This window comes from Ranitomeya variabilis, chromosome 7 (genome assembly GCF_051348905.1).
Source record: "Ranitomeya variabilis isolate aRanVar5 chromosome 7, aRanVar5.hap1, whole genome shotgun sequence".
Taxonomy (NCBI): domain Eukaryota; kingdom Metazoa; phylum Chordata; class Amphibia; order Anura; family Dendrobatidae; genus Ranitomeya; species Ranitomeya variabilis.
In genome coordinates, this window is record NC_135238.1 from 159,123,023 (window position 1) to 159,139,693 (window position 16,671).

Below are 16,671 nucleotides of genomic sequence, written 5' to 3' on the forward strand. Positions count from 1 at the left end.
ACAGACATATCATTGGGGCAACCTGTGCAGCTGCCCAGGGGCCCAAGCAGTGTTGGGCCCATTTCACATCCAAAGCAGATAAAATTGTTCATTATGATGAGCTCTTGGACTGCAAAGGGCCCATGTACTGTTCTTGCTCTGAGGCCATTTTCTGCCTGTGTCTGCTAGTGCCTTGCTGTATATGAAGACAATTTGCAAAGTATTAAAGGGAGTGTCCAGACCTAAGCTATAAAGATGCATTTTAACATGACAAGTTCTTGTTAGGTTATGTACACACGATCAGTAAACGCTGCAGGTTGAACGCTGTGCACTTGCGCAGACTCCAACCCGCTGCGTCCAGATGTTATAGCATAGTGGATGGTATTTCAAGAAATCCCATGCCCACTATGCGTCCACAGACCCCCGCGGATCACCTGCAGAGACTGACATGTGGCGCTTCTTTCCAGATCACACCATGTCTATTTATCTTGCGGTCTGGAAAGATGCGCCGCATGTCCAATAAATTTCACCTGTACAACGTATTGGATGCGGTGAATCAGGCCGCTTCAGTGATCACATGCGGATTCACCAGCATTCAATAGCCGGCAGCACTTTGGATGGAGCGGACATGTGCTACATCCAAAGTGCTGACAATTTCAAAACATGCGCATACCCTTATACTATAGTGATAAAGTCCCTTTAAATAAAGTATTTGTAGGTGTAAAAATAAGTAAAATTAATACTTTTAAGAGAAAGTGAAGGATATCAAGTGTCATTTTACTATTACGGTAATTTCATCACTTCAATGACAGAGAACAGAACAGCTCCACCAGTACTGCTTACAGAACAGAAAAACGTCTTATACCACTGTCGCTGATGTTTAGGCAGTAACAACTTTTGGATGCTTTTGTAATATTATATATTTTTATTGCATTTTTAAAGTTTTACTTCCAAACACATACCTTTAAATAAAAGTTATCCACCATGCGGCCAGAACAAAAGCAGAGACTAAGAAAAAAAAAACATAAATCAAGAATAAACACAAGAAAAATAAAAGAAACATGAAAAAAAAAAAAACACTCCATGAGAGCAGGTAGTCTGTTAAGGAGGAAACCTAAAGCTTCTCACTGCAAAGTGGTACATAGCCCAGTCTTTTCTGATAGGAATTCATTTCACAGTCTGTTTTAGGAATGAAATGTTTGCTTCCCATGCATCATCAGTACGTGTGCATGTGCGTGTAGACATACTATACGTCTAGTATGCGCACCACATGGGAACACACCTATATGCATGTATATACACATACGCATATATAAATATACATATATGTATACATAGATATATAAATACTTTCCTTCATTGATTTTATCAATCTTGAGGTCCTGTAATTTACTTAAATCATCACTGTAAGTGCAAGATGATTGAAGATATAGTTCTTTTACTAGTTCTCTTCCAGTCAGATGTCAGTACACTCAAGTGTCAAGGCAAATTTTCAAGAGAGCAATGCCAAAAACTCTGTGTTCCCCACTCTCACTGCAGAACGTTACAAGTAATAAAAGTGATTTTCCTTTGCACAACTGTATTGCTGTTGTTTTTATTGTTGGCGGTAGGGTTTATTATCTCTGATCCACGTCGGATAAGTTAGCCTTGGCATTGACGCTGCTTTCGTCACTCTGTACTACTGTATACATTTCCTCCATGCTTTCTTCGCTATCGTTCTCCTCCGATTCCGTCAGAAGCTCGTCATCTTTGTATTCTGCCACATCCACCGCAATGCCCAGATGCTCTTTGAGTATTCCATGGTGTTTGACGTGGTAACGCTGGTTCTGAAAAAATTTGATAATGGTGTGCTTAGGCAGATCTAGTTGAGCTGACAGTGTGTGGATGGCTTCCTGGTCAGGGTAAAGGCCAACATCATGGATGAAGCTCTGTAGGATGCCTAGTGCTTCTAATGAGATTTTGGTTCGAGACCTTGGCTTTTTGGTACAGCTGTCCTCTGATGGAGGTGGGACTGGCGGGGTCTCTTCTTTTGGAGGGGAGCTCTCTTTGGCTTGCTGGGCTTGTTGTCCCAGTAGTACCTGTTAAAAGAAAATATCATTTTAAACTTTAATGCTCATATGTAATTAGATGACAACATGGTTTTATACACTTCAAATTCTAGACAGTTCTATTAATTTTTCTCAATACATGCATCTAAAATCAAAGATACTTATAAACCCTTAAGGCGACATCTATGAAGGGTCCTGCATTATAATTGTGGCCATAAATTTCTCAATTTTTTTTTTATTTACTGTTTCAATGCTGACTTAGCCTATTATCCTAGCATGAGAGCATGGGGCACGGCAATACATTTACCTTTATGGATTTAATATAATTTACACCATAAATTGACAAAAAATATAGCTGATTTAAAGGCCCTATATATCTTACAGGGATTGTCTGCTATTTAAAAAAAAAAACTTTTTAAAAATAGGCATCTCCTCTAAACTGCTGCCGATGTCTTCTACTGGTCTCCTGGTTTCCTCTGTTGACGGCACAACTGTTTTTTTCTGACTCAGACAGAATGTGATCACTGCTACAAATCCGTGATCCCTGATTGGCTTCAGTGATGACTTGATGCCATCTGCCGGAAAAGATGGTCAGAAGACTGGCAGAGAACACTTGGAGCAGTACTGAAGAGCGGCAGAGGTCACGTTGGTATGTATTTTTTTTTTACTTTTTTTATAATTGTAGCACTGCCATGGGCCACATGATAATCTATATATCTTTTAGCTATCTATCTGTCTATCTATCTATCTATCTTTTGGTTTTGAACTATTTATCTATCTCATATTATCTACGCGCGTCGGGGTGTGGGGACACCACTCAGCTACACTCAAGGTAAAAACACTTTGAATATACCCTTATATATGGTTAGGTATCAGCTTAGAAGTGGTGGAGACAAACCAGGTCATAGGTGGTTTACTGTTGGCTCTAATTAGTAGTGACTTTTCATGCCCTGAGTCAAATATATTGTCCATCATATTACATGCTTGTGAAGATAACCCTTATTTATGCATTATTACCTTATATTATAACGTTTAACTATTTAGATTTATTATCAATTATTCTTCTACTTCATTTGAACTTGTGGCATCTCCATTGTGAGGCACTCCGCTACTTTTATTCTTTGGTATATTTATTGCTTTTAATCGAGCATTAATAAAATTATTGTATTCTATTCTTTTGGATCTCTTTGTTTTACTGATGTTATTGGACATCAGGACTGTGTGATATATATTTATATATATATATGTGTGTGTGCATATATGTATATGGTATATAGGCACGTTTTATCTATTTACATACTTCCTTCGTTAGTACCTTGTAGAGCTAATTGCTTTTTTCTAAACTACTGTTTAAGAACTGAGACATTCCAGTAGAGCACAGCACGTAAAACCCTACTCGCCAAAGAAGTATTGTACTCATTCCCTGATATAATCAACCACTATTAATAAAACATGTGAGTAGGAAAGAGTATCGGCTTGTTTGCTAAAAGTTGACTACATTAGATAAAGCGTCTCGCCTTCAATCTCTGTGTGTTCAAATATGTTTTGAAGGGGAGAATGGAAACCAGCTGGAACCCATGTGTAAAATATAATGGTCACTGCCTGCAGGGAAGGAAGTGAGATATTGAATGAACGAGTTTAAGAAAGTATATAATGCAGTGTATCATTATGGCAGTGATCTGGATTACATGTAATAAGCACTAGTTTAGTGGTATTTTTCTATCAGACAAGGAATTAAAAAGGAGCTTGAAGGGGTTACTGACACATTGTGTGACCAATCCCTCCGAGACATTTCCCATTGTTTCCGACGGGAGCATATGAGTACAGTTCAGGTGACCAAGAATGTGCGTGTCCAGCAAAACCAATGTCTGGAAAGCTTTTAGTTTTGTGAGTCCTAAATTGTACTTGGTTTTGGCTAGACATCAATCATAAATGGCCATTCCCGAAAAGATTTTGTCTACATTGACACACGTCATGGTGGTCGTCTGGGGAAATATGCCACCCTCAATAAAAACAGGAATCACAATCTGTTGTTGTTTTTATGTATAATGGATCTAAAGCCACATAATGGTTTTACTTTCAGGCTGCATGCTTTATGGATTGAAGAAATGCAGTACTTTGAACAATCTTAAAGGGATTGTCCAGGCATTAAAAAAAATAAGTTATAGGATAGTGTTTAATATTTTACATACATTTCACATACATCATATTTATATGGGTAGGACAGAACATTTGACAAATGTGTGGTTATATATAAATGCAAAATAAAATATGCATATCTATAGTGGACTTTATTTTATCATCAAGTTATGCCAGTTTTTACACAAGCCCCCAAAAATTTGGGGTTTGATCAGAATGTTGTCACTTTTTCTCAGATGTGGAGAAAAAAATAGTTTCTCCACCTTCTCCATTCTGTGAGTTGGCGAAAATCAGTCAGAGTTTTTTTCATGGACTGATATTGAAAATTTTGATCCAACACTCGGATCAAAATCGACATGTTTCCAATATTTTTCCGCTGATCACTTAGTCCTATGAAAAAATCAGACATATGCGCATCTCCATAACATGTCATATGTACGAATGTTATCCGTGAAAACCACAGCTTACACTCGTCAAGAAAATTGGAGCCTTAATAGAAAGAAAATGGCATAAAATAAGCAACATACTAATAAGCACCTAATAAATTCCGCACTGCTTGAGTGCCACTAATCCATGGGTCCCTGTCAGCTTCTGTCTAGATAGTTACTGCTGCAGCCAATCGCTGGCCTCAGGAGTGAGGCTGAAGTGTATGGCACAAAACTTCTAACGCCCAATGACTGCCTGCAGTGGTCACAATGGCAGACAACATGTTGCAGGGATCTAAGTAGAGGTTGGGGGACCTCAAGAGTGTCATAATTAGGGTGCCAAAAGATTCATCAGGTGAGTACTGTTTCTTTTGCTACTTTATACTATTTTCTCATTTTTGTTGACTGACACCTTGGAAAACCTCCTTAAAGATAACCAAGCATTATACGCTACTGACAGTGCACAGGTATAGATAGTTCTAGTCTGTCTTCAAAACTTCCATTTAGCTATATTGCTTTTGTTCTAGAAGTAAATGAGCCAAGCTCACATGTAGTAGCCATACCTTATGGCAGATATGGTATATGAACCTCCATCGGTGCTTAGAAGAGTCTCTTTTAATTAAAACATAACAGTTGGAACACAAACAATCATAACAAACTTTACGTCTATCGCTGCAGTGAAGAAAGTTGAAAAATCCATGTAAGAGCTTGGTTAATCGGGGCGATTCTCTAACTTTGGAGGTCAAATACCCCTGAGAGTCTGTGTATTATTAAATAGAAGTATATATATATATATTTACAAGCAGAAATTGTTGAGTACAGGTGTTACATTACATTTTTACTTCAGGCAGGTTTAATATTACTTTGCTATTCTTTTTTCGTTACTATTTCTCCTTGCGGGTTCTATCAGAGGGAAGAAAATAAAACCACCTTCTTCAATATAAAAAGAGCGTGTCAGAGAAAATCAATAGCAGCGTGCAAAATGGTAGGAAGTCAGACATGGAAATATGTGTTCAATTTTATCCAGCCCTAGGTCTACTTTTCCTTTAATATTCTATATATTGCTCATGGCAACTGGTATATTGTTATAACACAATTCTGGTTAATAATTGCTTTCCAACAAGTTTTTTATGAAATGGAGATGGTGTCAGGATAGATCGCTATTAGTGTTTACTAGGGGTTAAAAGCGAACCAAACATGATAAATCTGTGTTATGCCATAGCAATTAGGCTTAAACTGCAGAAAAAGTTATGGAAAGCATCACCTTCCTGTGATTAAGGCTACTTTCACACTTGCGTTTTTTAGCTTCCGTCACAATCCATCGATTTTTGAGAATGCAAAAAAAAAATTTGCAGGATCCTGCATTTTCCCATAGACTTGTATTGCGACGGATGGCCATCCGTTTCATCCGTCGTACACTGGATCCGTTGGAAAATAGCGGTCCATTGTGCGGAGAAAACGTTCATAGGAATGTTTTTTCTGCACGTCGGAAAATCGGTCAGCGACGCATCCTGCGCTGCCCGCCATCAGCTATAATGGAAGCCTATGGACGCAGGATCCGTCGCTGACCGTCACACACAGGAATCCAGCGACGGATCCCATTTTTCCCCTCTGAGCATGCCCGGAAGGATTTTCAAATCCAGAAAAAAGTGTTCTCTCTCTCTCTCTCTCGTCCCCGGACATTTAATTCCTGGAATTTGAGGACGACACATCCATCATTACACTGGATGCGTGACACACGTTTTTCCCTATTTTCATGACGTCCGTCGATACATCATTTTGCTGCACAACGACGTACAGCACAAAACGCAAGTGTGAAAGTAGCCTAAGTTTTATAAAGTAGATCCTGTACTGCAGAGGTGTCAAACTGCATTCCTCGAGGGCCGCCAACAGGTCATGTTTTCAGGATTTCCTTGTATTGCACAGGTGATAATTTAATCACCTGCACAGAATGATTCCAGCACCTTGTGGAATGCTAAGGAAATCCTGAAAACATGACCTGTTGGCGGCCCTCGAGGAATGCAGTTTGACACCTCTGATGTACTGGACCTATATCACTTGGGATCATTGCATTACTAACCACAATTGCAAGCACAACTGTGAAATCCCCAAACTAATGTTCCAAAGCAGGTGGAATTGTGCATTATTCATTATGCATTGCTTATATAGTGCTGTCTCATTCCACAGCAGTTTACATACATTATCATCACTGCCCCCATTGGGGTTCACAATCTAAATTCCCTATCAGGGAACCTTTGTAGTGTGGGAGGAAACTGAAAAACCCAGGAGAAACCCACGCAAACACGGGGAGAACATACAAATTCCTTGGTGGGATTTAAACCCAGGACCTCAACTCTGCAAAGCAGCAGTGCTAACCACTGAGCCACCGTGCTGCCCTGCCACTATGGCAGGGCTATTGGGCTCCAATGGGACCATATGCTATTCTTGCACAGGGGCCCTTGTTTGTGTCCGCCAGTGCATAAGATGGTTGACGTAATAATGTAAAAAATATAACTAGTATAAAGTGCCAAAAGTTCTAGGTGGCTACTGGTACCTCCATAAAACACAACTCCTGTAGAGCAGATGGGTTGATGGACAAAAATTTAGTTAAAAAAGTATGATCTTTATTAATTAATATAAGGACAAGACATGGCTAAGAGCAAATGAGTCACATGGAGAGATAAAATCTGGGTAAAATCTAGCATAAGGAATAGTAAACAAGAAAGAATTCCCTGGAAAATGAGAGGTTCAATCTCCAGAGGAGACAGGTTTTCTTTACCATAAGAATTATTCTGCGGAATAGTCCATCTAAAGAGCTGGTCACAGAGGGAACCATTGATGGTTTTAAAAAAGGGCTCATATATTTTTTTTAGTGCAGTCCGATGGTTTCCACGGACTCAATGACTTGCTTGGCTGAGTGCGATCTGATTATCGATTTTTGTCCGGTTAGAGGAAAAAATCGGAGACGTGCATGGCCCCATAGAATTACATTGGTCCAGCTGTGACAGAATGTTTTGTCAGATTGCGCTCGGGCTGAAAATACGGTCATGTTCACGAGCCCTTAGGCTGATGTATTACGTGCCCGCCTCTCTGGACTCCTAGGAGGATCCTCGCATTCTCCTGTAGACCATTCTGACCCTGCAGTAGTAGGCTAAGGAAATACATTAACAAAATTAGAGCAGTAAACAACATGAGAACCTCTCTCCTTATTTCATTCAAGTGATCACTATACTTCTCTATTACCCTAACTTAAGTCACGTTTATTTGTGTAGAAAGTAGTGTTGAGCATTCCGATACCGCAAGTATCGGGTATCGGCCGATACTTGCGGGTATCGGAATTCCGATACCGAGATCCGATACTTTTGTGGTATCGGGTATCGGTATCGAAACAACATTAATGTGTAAAAGAAAGAATTAAAATAAAAAATATTGCTATACTCACCTCTCCGACGCAGCCTGCACCTTACCGAGGGAACCGGCAGCGTTCTTTGCTTAAAATTCGCGCTTTTCCTTCCTTCCGTGACGTCACGGCTTCTGATTGGTCGCGTGCCGCCCATGTGGCCGCGACGCAACCAATCACAGCAAGCCGTGACGTAATTTTAGGTCCTTCAGTATTTTAAAATTACGTTCCGGCGTTGTGATTGGTCGCGTCGCGGTCACATGGGCGACGCGACCAATCACAAGCCGTGACGTCACGGGAGGCAGGAGACGCGCGCATTTTAAAATGCGCGCGTGTCCAGCCTCCCGTGACGTCACGGCTTGTGATTGGTCGCGTCGCCCATGTGACCGCGACGCGACCAATCACAACGCCGGAACGTAATTTAAAATCCTGAAGGACCTGAAATTACGTCACGGCTTGCTGTGATTGGTTGCGTCGCGGCCACATGGGCGGCGCGACCAATCACAAGCCGTGACGTCACGGGAGGCTGGACACGCGCGCATTTTAAAATGCGCGCGTCTCCTGCCTCCCGTGACGTCACGGCTTGTGATTGGTCGTGTCGCCCATGTGACCGCGACGCGACCAATCACAACGCCGGAACGTAATTTTAAAATACTGAAGGACCTAAAATTACGTCACGGCTTGCTGTGATTGGTTGCGTCGCGGCCACATGGGCGGCACGCGACCAATCAGAAGCCGTGACGTCACGGAAGGAAGGAAAAGCGTGAATTTTAAGCAAACAACGCTGCCGGTTCCCTCGGTAAGGTGCAGGCTGCGTCGGAGAGGTGAGTATAGCAATATTTTTTATTTTAATTCTTTATTTTACACATTAATATGGTTCCCAGGGCCTGAAGGAGAGTTTCCTCTCCTTCAGACCCTGGGAACCATCAGGGATACCGTCCGATACATGAGTCCCATTGACTTGTATTGGTATCGGGTATCGGTATCGGATTAGATCCGATACTTTGCCGGTATCGGCCGATACTTTCCGATACCGATACTTTCAAGTATCGGACGGTATCGCTCAACACTAGTAGAAAGCTATTTGGTACACCATAGTGTAACTGGAGGGCTTATGGTGCATGTGTCCTATGTTTGGAGGCAGACGACTACTGACATGCCATTCTGCCTTGGTCAAGTTATCTAAATACAGAGCTAGAATAGTAAATTAAAATTTGTTCCAAATGAAGATAAAATAGTAAAATATAATATTAATTGTGTTAGCCAGGATTTGAAGTTCCACCACAGGTCCAATTTACTGATTTAGAAGATTAAGGGGCAAACAATGATGCATCTGATGTGATGCCAGATCTCTGCCTTTCAGATGTGTACAGCATATTTAAGAAAGAAGATTACATTGGAGAATCACAAGTATCACAGCCTGTCATTTATGCGGTAGAAGTCAATCATATAAGTGTGGCCTCTGGTTAAAATGTTTTGCTCCCGCTGCCCGCACTGTAACACATATAGTCTGGCTGGTCTACTGGGACATCCTGAATCCTGTCATTAGGCGTCTTGGGTATGCAAGGAGCTGTCCTGGACTTTTCAATGCCACGCTGGTAGTTTTCACACACCATAATCATACAAGTGACCAGTGGTGACCTGATGACTTTCCTTCCCTCCCCCCCTAAAAAAACCCACTACAAGTTGATAATTGAGGGCACTGATATGAACTCTGTAACATGGAGAATAATTCCTAAAATCTGCGGAGGACCTCAATCCCGTAATAAGCCCTTTCACTAAAAATATGTTTTAAAATGGTCACTGAATTGGTAAAGTCATCAAAATCATTCTAAGCATGTTATTTGCTCATGGGAACATAGTTTTAGACTAAAGCCAGAATGACACGAGCAAAGTGTACAAATATAGCCTTCTGTAGTATAATACAGTTTACACATGCAAAACTGTAGAATTTCTTAAGAAAGCATTTCTGCGTCTTTGACATTTCTGGAAGACATGGGGAACTGAGGCCACAAGGGTCACGAACACAGAATCCTGCATTTGCCCATTTTGCCCTTTGTTTCAAACTAACGCAAAGAAAAGATTCGACCTTAAAAGATTGTAAGTCGTTCAATCTCAGGCATTCCCCTTGTTCTTGCATTCACCCTGCAAGCAGCTGTTTCTCAGTGGAGACAGCACCACAACCTGCCCCCATTGCTTCCTGAATGCCTTTGTAGCTTATCTAGATGTAATCTAGGTACACGGTGGAGAAATTAGAAAAACTAAATGCAGAAATTACGGAGGCTAAACACAAACCACACTATTGGCACTTGATGTGCATTAACCCTTTCTAAAAAGTCTGTTTTGGTCACTGCTCAAGCTATAATATTCACTTTCTAGAGATTGAGACGATATGACAACTGCTAACAATTAATACAGCATTGATTTATGATAAGTGACTTTTAGCAGACTCTTAAAGGGCTTTTCCATAACTTTTTTTCAAGCTGCACAGAGGGAACGGATTGCTAGAAAAACAAAAAAGTGTTAATTTCCAATCTGGTCCCTGCTGCTCTATACGTAAGACCATAATTGATTAGGTCCTATCAATTTAGTCACCTGACCTGTAAGGACACTGATTGGCTGCAGGGTCAGATGACTGATTTGCAGGATGTGGTCAATTCCGGAGGCATGATGTCCTGTCTATCAGTCACCTGCAGTCAGTCATAGGCCTCAGTGGTCAGGTTGACACAATGAATCGGACTTCTTTGCTTCTGATCTCGGGTATATCACTCAAACAGCGGCGATGCAGAAGTGGGTGATTGGTAAGTAACTGTTGTTTTTTATTTGATAAGAAACCCATCTCTTTGAACATTTTCAAAAATATAATGAAAAACTTCTTAAAAGTGGAGTTGTACTTTCACAGAAGTTTTGATAAGTCAAAGAGACATTTCCGATATTTTGATTTGTGTGGGTCTTGGGAGCTTTGACCACTACTAATATCTAAAACTGAGGGGCAGAAGTGCTCAGAGGAGTGCAGCTCTCCTCAGAAGCTGAAGACTGGCTCCATTGAAACTCTTTAAACTTGTCTTCAGTAGACATGAGCAAATATCGTCAGATCCCTCCTTATTCAGCTCGCTAATGGAGGTTTCTGAATTGCAGCGGGAGCCCAGATGCCTGGATCGCTCATGATAATCAGGTGCTGCAGCTGCATGTGTTGCGGTTGTGACAGTCACAACACATGTATGGAGAGCCTGTGTGTTGTGACTGTCATAGAGCCACGACACATGCAGCTGCGGCGCCTGACAACTGATTATCGTGAGCGCTCCAGACCTCTGGGTTCCCGCTGCAGCTATTTGGTTAGCTCTATTAGTGAGCTGAATAAGGAGGGATCTGACGATATTCGCTCATCTCTAGTCTTCAGCTAACAAGTAGGAAAGCACTCTGCCAAGCACTTCTGACACTTTTTTAAAGTGACTGTGACATATTGTTATAACATTAAGGCTTCATTCTTAATTAAGGAGTGTGGTGGAGTAAGGCTCCTTTCACACATCAGTTTTTTGCCATCAGCTGCAATCGGTTGAATGTTGAAAAAAACAGATCCGTCGCAGACTGTGAAAAACTGATGCGACAGATCCCGTTTTTCACCCGATCCGACTAGCTGATCCAGCTAATTGGTTCCTAAAAAAATTGGAGCATGCTCAGTTTAAAATAGTCCATCGCTGGATCCCGTCATTTGACTGATCCGGCGCCGTACGTTTCCATTATAGCAAACAACAGACGGCGACGGATCCATCGCTGTCCGTTTTTTCGACGGACACCAAAAACGTTACTCTGTCCGTTGTCTCCGGCTGCCGAACAGACAATTTTTGACAGATCCGGCGAACCACAGATGAAACGTGAGGCCATCCATCTAAATCCGTCACGAATAAAAGTCCAGACCAAAAGTTTGGACACACCTTCTCATTTAAAGATTTTCTGCATTTTCATGAATTTGAAAATTGTAAATTCACACTGAAGACATCAAAACTATGAATTTAGACATGTGGAATTATGTATTTAACAAAAAAGTGTGAAAGAACTGAAAATATGTATTTTATTCTAGGTTCTTCAAATTAGCAACCTTTTGCTTTGATGACTGCTTTGTGATGGTGTGGGGGTGCTTTGCTGGTGACACTGTTGGGGATTTATTCAAAATTGAAGGCATACTGAACCAGCATGGCTAACACAGCATCTTGCAGCGGCATGCTATTCCATCCGGTTTGCATTTAGTTGGACCATCATTTATTTTTCAACAGGACAATGACCCCAAACACACCTCCAGGCTGTGTAAGGGCTATTTGACCAAGAAGGATAGTGATGGGGTGCTAAGCCAGATGACCTGGCCTCCACAGTCACCAGACCTGAATCCAATGGAGATGGTTTGGGGTGAGCTGGACCGCAGAGTGAAGGCGAAAGGGCTAACAAGTGCTACGCATCTCTGGGAACTCCGTCAAGATTGTTGGAAGACCATTTCCGGTGACTACCTCTTGAAGCTCATCAAGAGAATGCCAAGAGTGTGCAAAGCAGTCATCAAAGCAAAAGGTGGCTACTTTGAAGAACCTAGAATATAAGACATAATCTCAGCTGTTTCACACTTTTTTGTTAAGTATATAATTCCACATGTGTTACTTCATAGTTTTGATGCCTTCAGTGTGAATGTGCAATTTTCATAGTCAAGAAAATACAGAAAAATCTTTAAATGAGAAGGTGTGTCCAAACTTTTGGTCTGTACTATATATATATATATATATATATATATATATATATATATATATATATATATATATATATATGTATGTATATATATATACTGTATATATATATATATATTCACTTGAAAGTGCAGATTCACTAGAAAGACTGTTCTTGTGAATTCTAATTTCCATATAATAAAATATACTAATTGATATATCACAATCAATCTTTATTTTAGACATTTTGACCCTAAGTGACCGGCAGTAATTACCTTGCAGTTCACCCTGGCATATAGTGAGTTAAAGCACAGTCATCCTTTTAGTGGGGAGGGCTAATGGTCCTACAGGAAGGTCGCCCTGCAATCTGCTGAAAGGTTTTGATTGAAAATGTTATTGAGCGGCTCTGCATCACTCAGCTCCCTGTTTATTATATTTCATAGGTAGGGTAGGTGCCAAGACATTAAACTGCCAATAAACTATTAATACCGATTTCCTTCTGCTCCAGTCTTCATCACCAATGCAAATATCGTCCAGCTAAGAACAGCACAATGGGGATGCAAATCTTAATGCTGACAGAAATTTGCATTATTTGATCTATCTGCCTTTCTCATATACACTGGAAGGTTTCTCAGGGATACATGAAAGGAAATATTTTCTGCAAAGAGATGTAACCATGCTGATCTGACTGAATGAATAACGATGTTTATTTAGAAATGGCAACATACACCACAGCACTGCACAGAGCAAGTTCATTCACTATGCTGGTAGTGTGGCAGGTACCTGCACCGTCATAGAAGTGCCGTAAAAAAACAGCGTCAAAACAGGCAGGAAAATATTTTTTCATAGATAACTGCATCCTTTACCTTGCGGAGTGTGATATGTACAAGACAGAATTATAGGGGCTTCATGTGCCACACACAGTACCAATCAAATACTGTAAATCTGCAGTTTTGGGGTAAAAAATAAAATAAAATTGTCATTTTTTTTTAATTAAAAAGTTATGGCTTTCCTCGGTCACCATGATCAACCCCTTGTGGCACTGACCTAAATGAAAAAAAAGCTCTCTGCCGTATAAATCATTATAATTAATGCTTCATTATTTTCATGATCGGCTTTGTCATTAGACTTTCTGCCTCCTTTAGTTTATCTTAATGAGAGTATAATGTAAATATGAAAATGCTAGGTATGATATTTGGTGACAGACTGGGGATGTATAGGAAATGCATTTCAAATTCAAGCACAAATATGGCTAGTAATGTCCTTCATTGCAGATGTAGTAATGATCAATTAGACCAATATTAGGGGCAGTATAAGGAGTTGGTGAATTGGGGCACTAGTAAGGAAGGACAATATTCAGACTATAAAACACTCTGCCAAACTTTTCTTTGTACAAACAACTGAACTCTGTGTCTGAGCTGCTGATAAGGAAAGCTAGGGTCACACGACCATATTTTCTCTTATCCGAAAAAAACAGTCAGATTATGTTAATCACACTCTGATCAGCGTATGATCAGAGTGTGATCAGATTTTCTCGGATGTGAAGAAGATGGAATAAAAAATGTCTCCATCTTCTCCGTTGTGTCAGTCCATGAAAATTGGCGTCTCGGGAATGCTGCAATTTAGTCTAAGGAAAAAATTGGTCATTTGCACAGCCACATAGAATAACATTGGTCCGAGTGCAATCCGATGTTTTGTCGGATCTCTCTTGGACCGAAAATAAGGTCAATTGCACAAGCCTTAGTGCTGTAGGTTCCCTGGCAGAATGAGCACTTTTTTAGTGTGACAAGAGACAGTTACATTTGGCTATTTAACAGTCATCGTATTGAGCTTCAGGAACCTCAGGGGTATGTTCTAAAACCCTGCCACGGGCACCAAGAGACCTTGTCCTGCCTCTGAAAAAATCAACAAACTTATCAAAACTATTAGAAACTTTTCCCTGTAATCGGTACTCCAACTATCTAATTGTGAAGACAATGTAGCTACTACCATTGTATCAAAAATCCCTGTGTATATAAATGGTTGTAGCAGTTTTCCTGGTAATGAAAACATATCAGATAAATCCTAATATATTTACTATGGGGTGAGGCAATTTAATTAAACTCTGTCGAGTAGGATTGTATTAATGGCTTTACACATAGGAATTTTACCAAGCCAAGTTTATTTAGCAAATAGGAGCAATGCTTTTGCAGACTGAAGCTATTTTGCATCGTGATGTGGCCTGTAATGTTCCTATGCCAAGGAAAACCAGTTATGGTATTAGACGTGATTTTATTTATTGTGGATTTATTAACGTTTCCAAAGCCGCTGGATGAGAAATCTTTTCTTCCATTTCCAAAATGAGACTCACAAGGCACATAGAGTTTACTCAATATCTTAGCAAGAAGATGGGGTGAAATTAATTTGGTTAACCTATGTCTCTAGGGAACAAGTACAAGTATGAAGTTATTCTGATTCCAAAGACATGATTCATAACAGAAGATATTGTTTTGATTTAATAATAATAGTTAATCATCAAAACAGAAATGAGAATACATAACAAGTTCAGCTAGATAAAACAACCATAAGACAAAAAATAACTCTACTGATGGAAAGGATGATTCTCCCGAAACATCAATGCTATTAACACTGAAAGGGTTGCCGAGAGTTACATATTAGTGACCTATACTGCAAATAAATCAATATGAAGTTGGAGGGGAGGTGATGCTGGTACCCCCACCCAAGATCATATCAGATCTTCTCCGGTAGAGGTTACATATAAGCTATGCATTGAATCATAGAATCATAGAATGGTAGAGTTGGAAGGGACCTCCAGGGTCATTGTGTCCAACCCCCTGCTCAAAGCAGGATTCACAAAACTATCTCAGACAGACGCCTGTCCAGCCTCTGTTTGAAGACTTCCATTGAAGGAGAACTCACCACCTCGTGTGGCAGCCTGTTCCACTCATTGATCACCCTCACCGTCAAAAAGCTTTTTCTAATATCTAATCTAATGGAACACTGCTGCCGAGCACTGCTGCCTATTTTTCTTTCCCAATACTTATCTTTTTTTAGATCAAATCGGGCTTATTGATATTCAAGGTGCCCACTCACTTTTTCCTGACTTAACAGATGGACAACAGTCCTGACGTAAACAGCTAAATCTGTCTGATATAAGTCTGCTGTGTATGGCCCTCCAGTAGGTGGTTGAAGTTATAGAAGAATTTTTAATTATAGGTCAGCACAAAATAATTTCCAATACACTGGAATCTCAAGTATATTGAAAATTAAATGTACGATTCCTTAAAAATAAAAATAATCTAATATATAATTGCCTAGAATACTACTTCCTGCAATTTGTGCCAACTTCCGTGGCTTTGTCCGGAGCTAATGTCCGGAGCTAATGTCCGGAGATAAATGACGTCACCAGTGTCCTACACCCAGGCAGAGCACAGGGGCCCCAGGCAGAGCACAGGGGCCCCAGGCAGCATATGGGGCCCCAGGCAGCATATGGGGCCCCAGGCAGAGCACAGTGGTCCCAGGCAGAGCACAGGGGCCCCAGGCAGCATATGGGGCCCCAGGCAGAGTACAGTGGCCCCAGGCAGAGCACAGGGGCCCCAGGCAGCATATGGGGCCCCAGGCAGCATATGGGGCCCCAGGCAGAGCACAGGGGCCCCAGGCAGAACACAGGGGCCCCAGGCAGAGCACAGGGGCCCCAGGCAGAGCACAGGGGCCCCAGGCAGCATATGGGGCCCCAGGCAGAGCACAGGGGCCCCAGGCAGCATATGGGGCCCCAGGCAGAGCACAGGGGCCCCAGGCAGCATATGGGGCCCCAGGCAGAGCACAGTGGCCCCAGGCAGAGCACAGGGGCCCCAGGCAGAACATGGGGCCCCAGGCAGAGCACAGGGGCCCCAGGCAGCATATGGGGCCCCAGGCAGCATATGGGGCCCCAGGCAGAGCACAGGGGCCCCAGGCAGCATATGGGGCCCCAG

The 16,671-nt window shown here is 41.3% G+C and overlaps 1 protein-coding gene across 3 annotated transcripts in view; it reads right to left on the reverse strand.

Annotated features, from left to right (window-relative positions):
- Window positions 1-884: 884 nt before the first annotated feature.
- Window positions 885-16,671, reverse strand: part of SATB2 (SATB homeobox 2) — a 238,710-nt gene continuing 222,923 nt past the window's right edge. For 2 of the 3 annotated variants that reach the window (XM_077272134.1, XM_077272133.1), the window contains one exon: window positions 1,453-2,057. In XM_077272134.1, the coding sequence (XP_077128249.1) occupies window positions 1,596-2,057 (462 nt within the window). In that variant the 3' untranslated portion in view covers window positions 1,453-1,595. Of the gene's footprint in view, window positions 2,058-16,671 lie in introns of all 3 variants that reach the window. The other variant, XM_077272132.1, reaches the window with a different exon arrangement.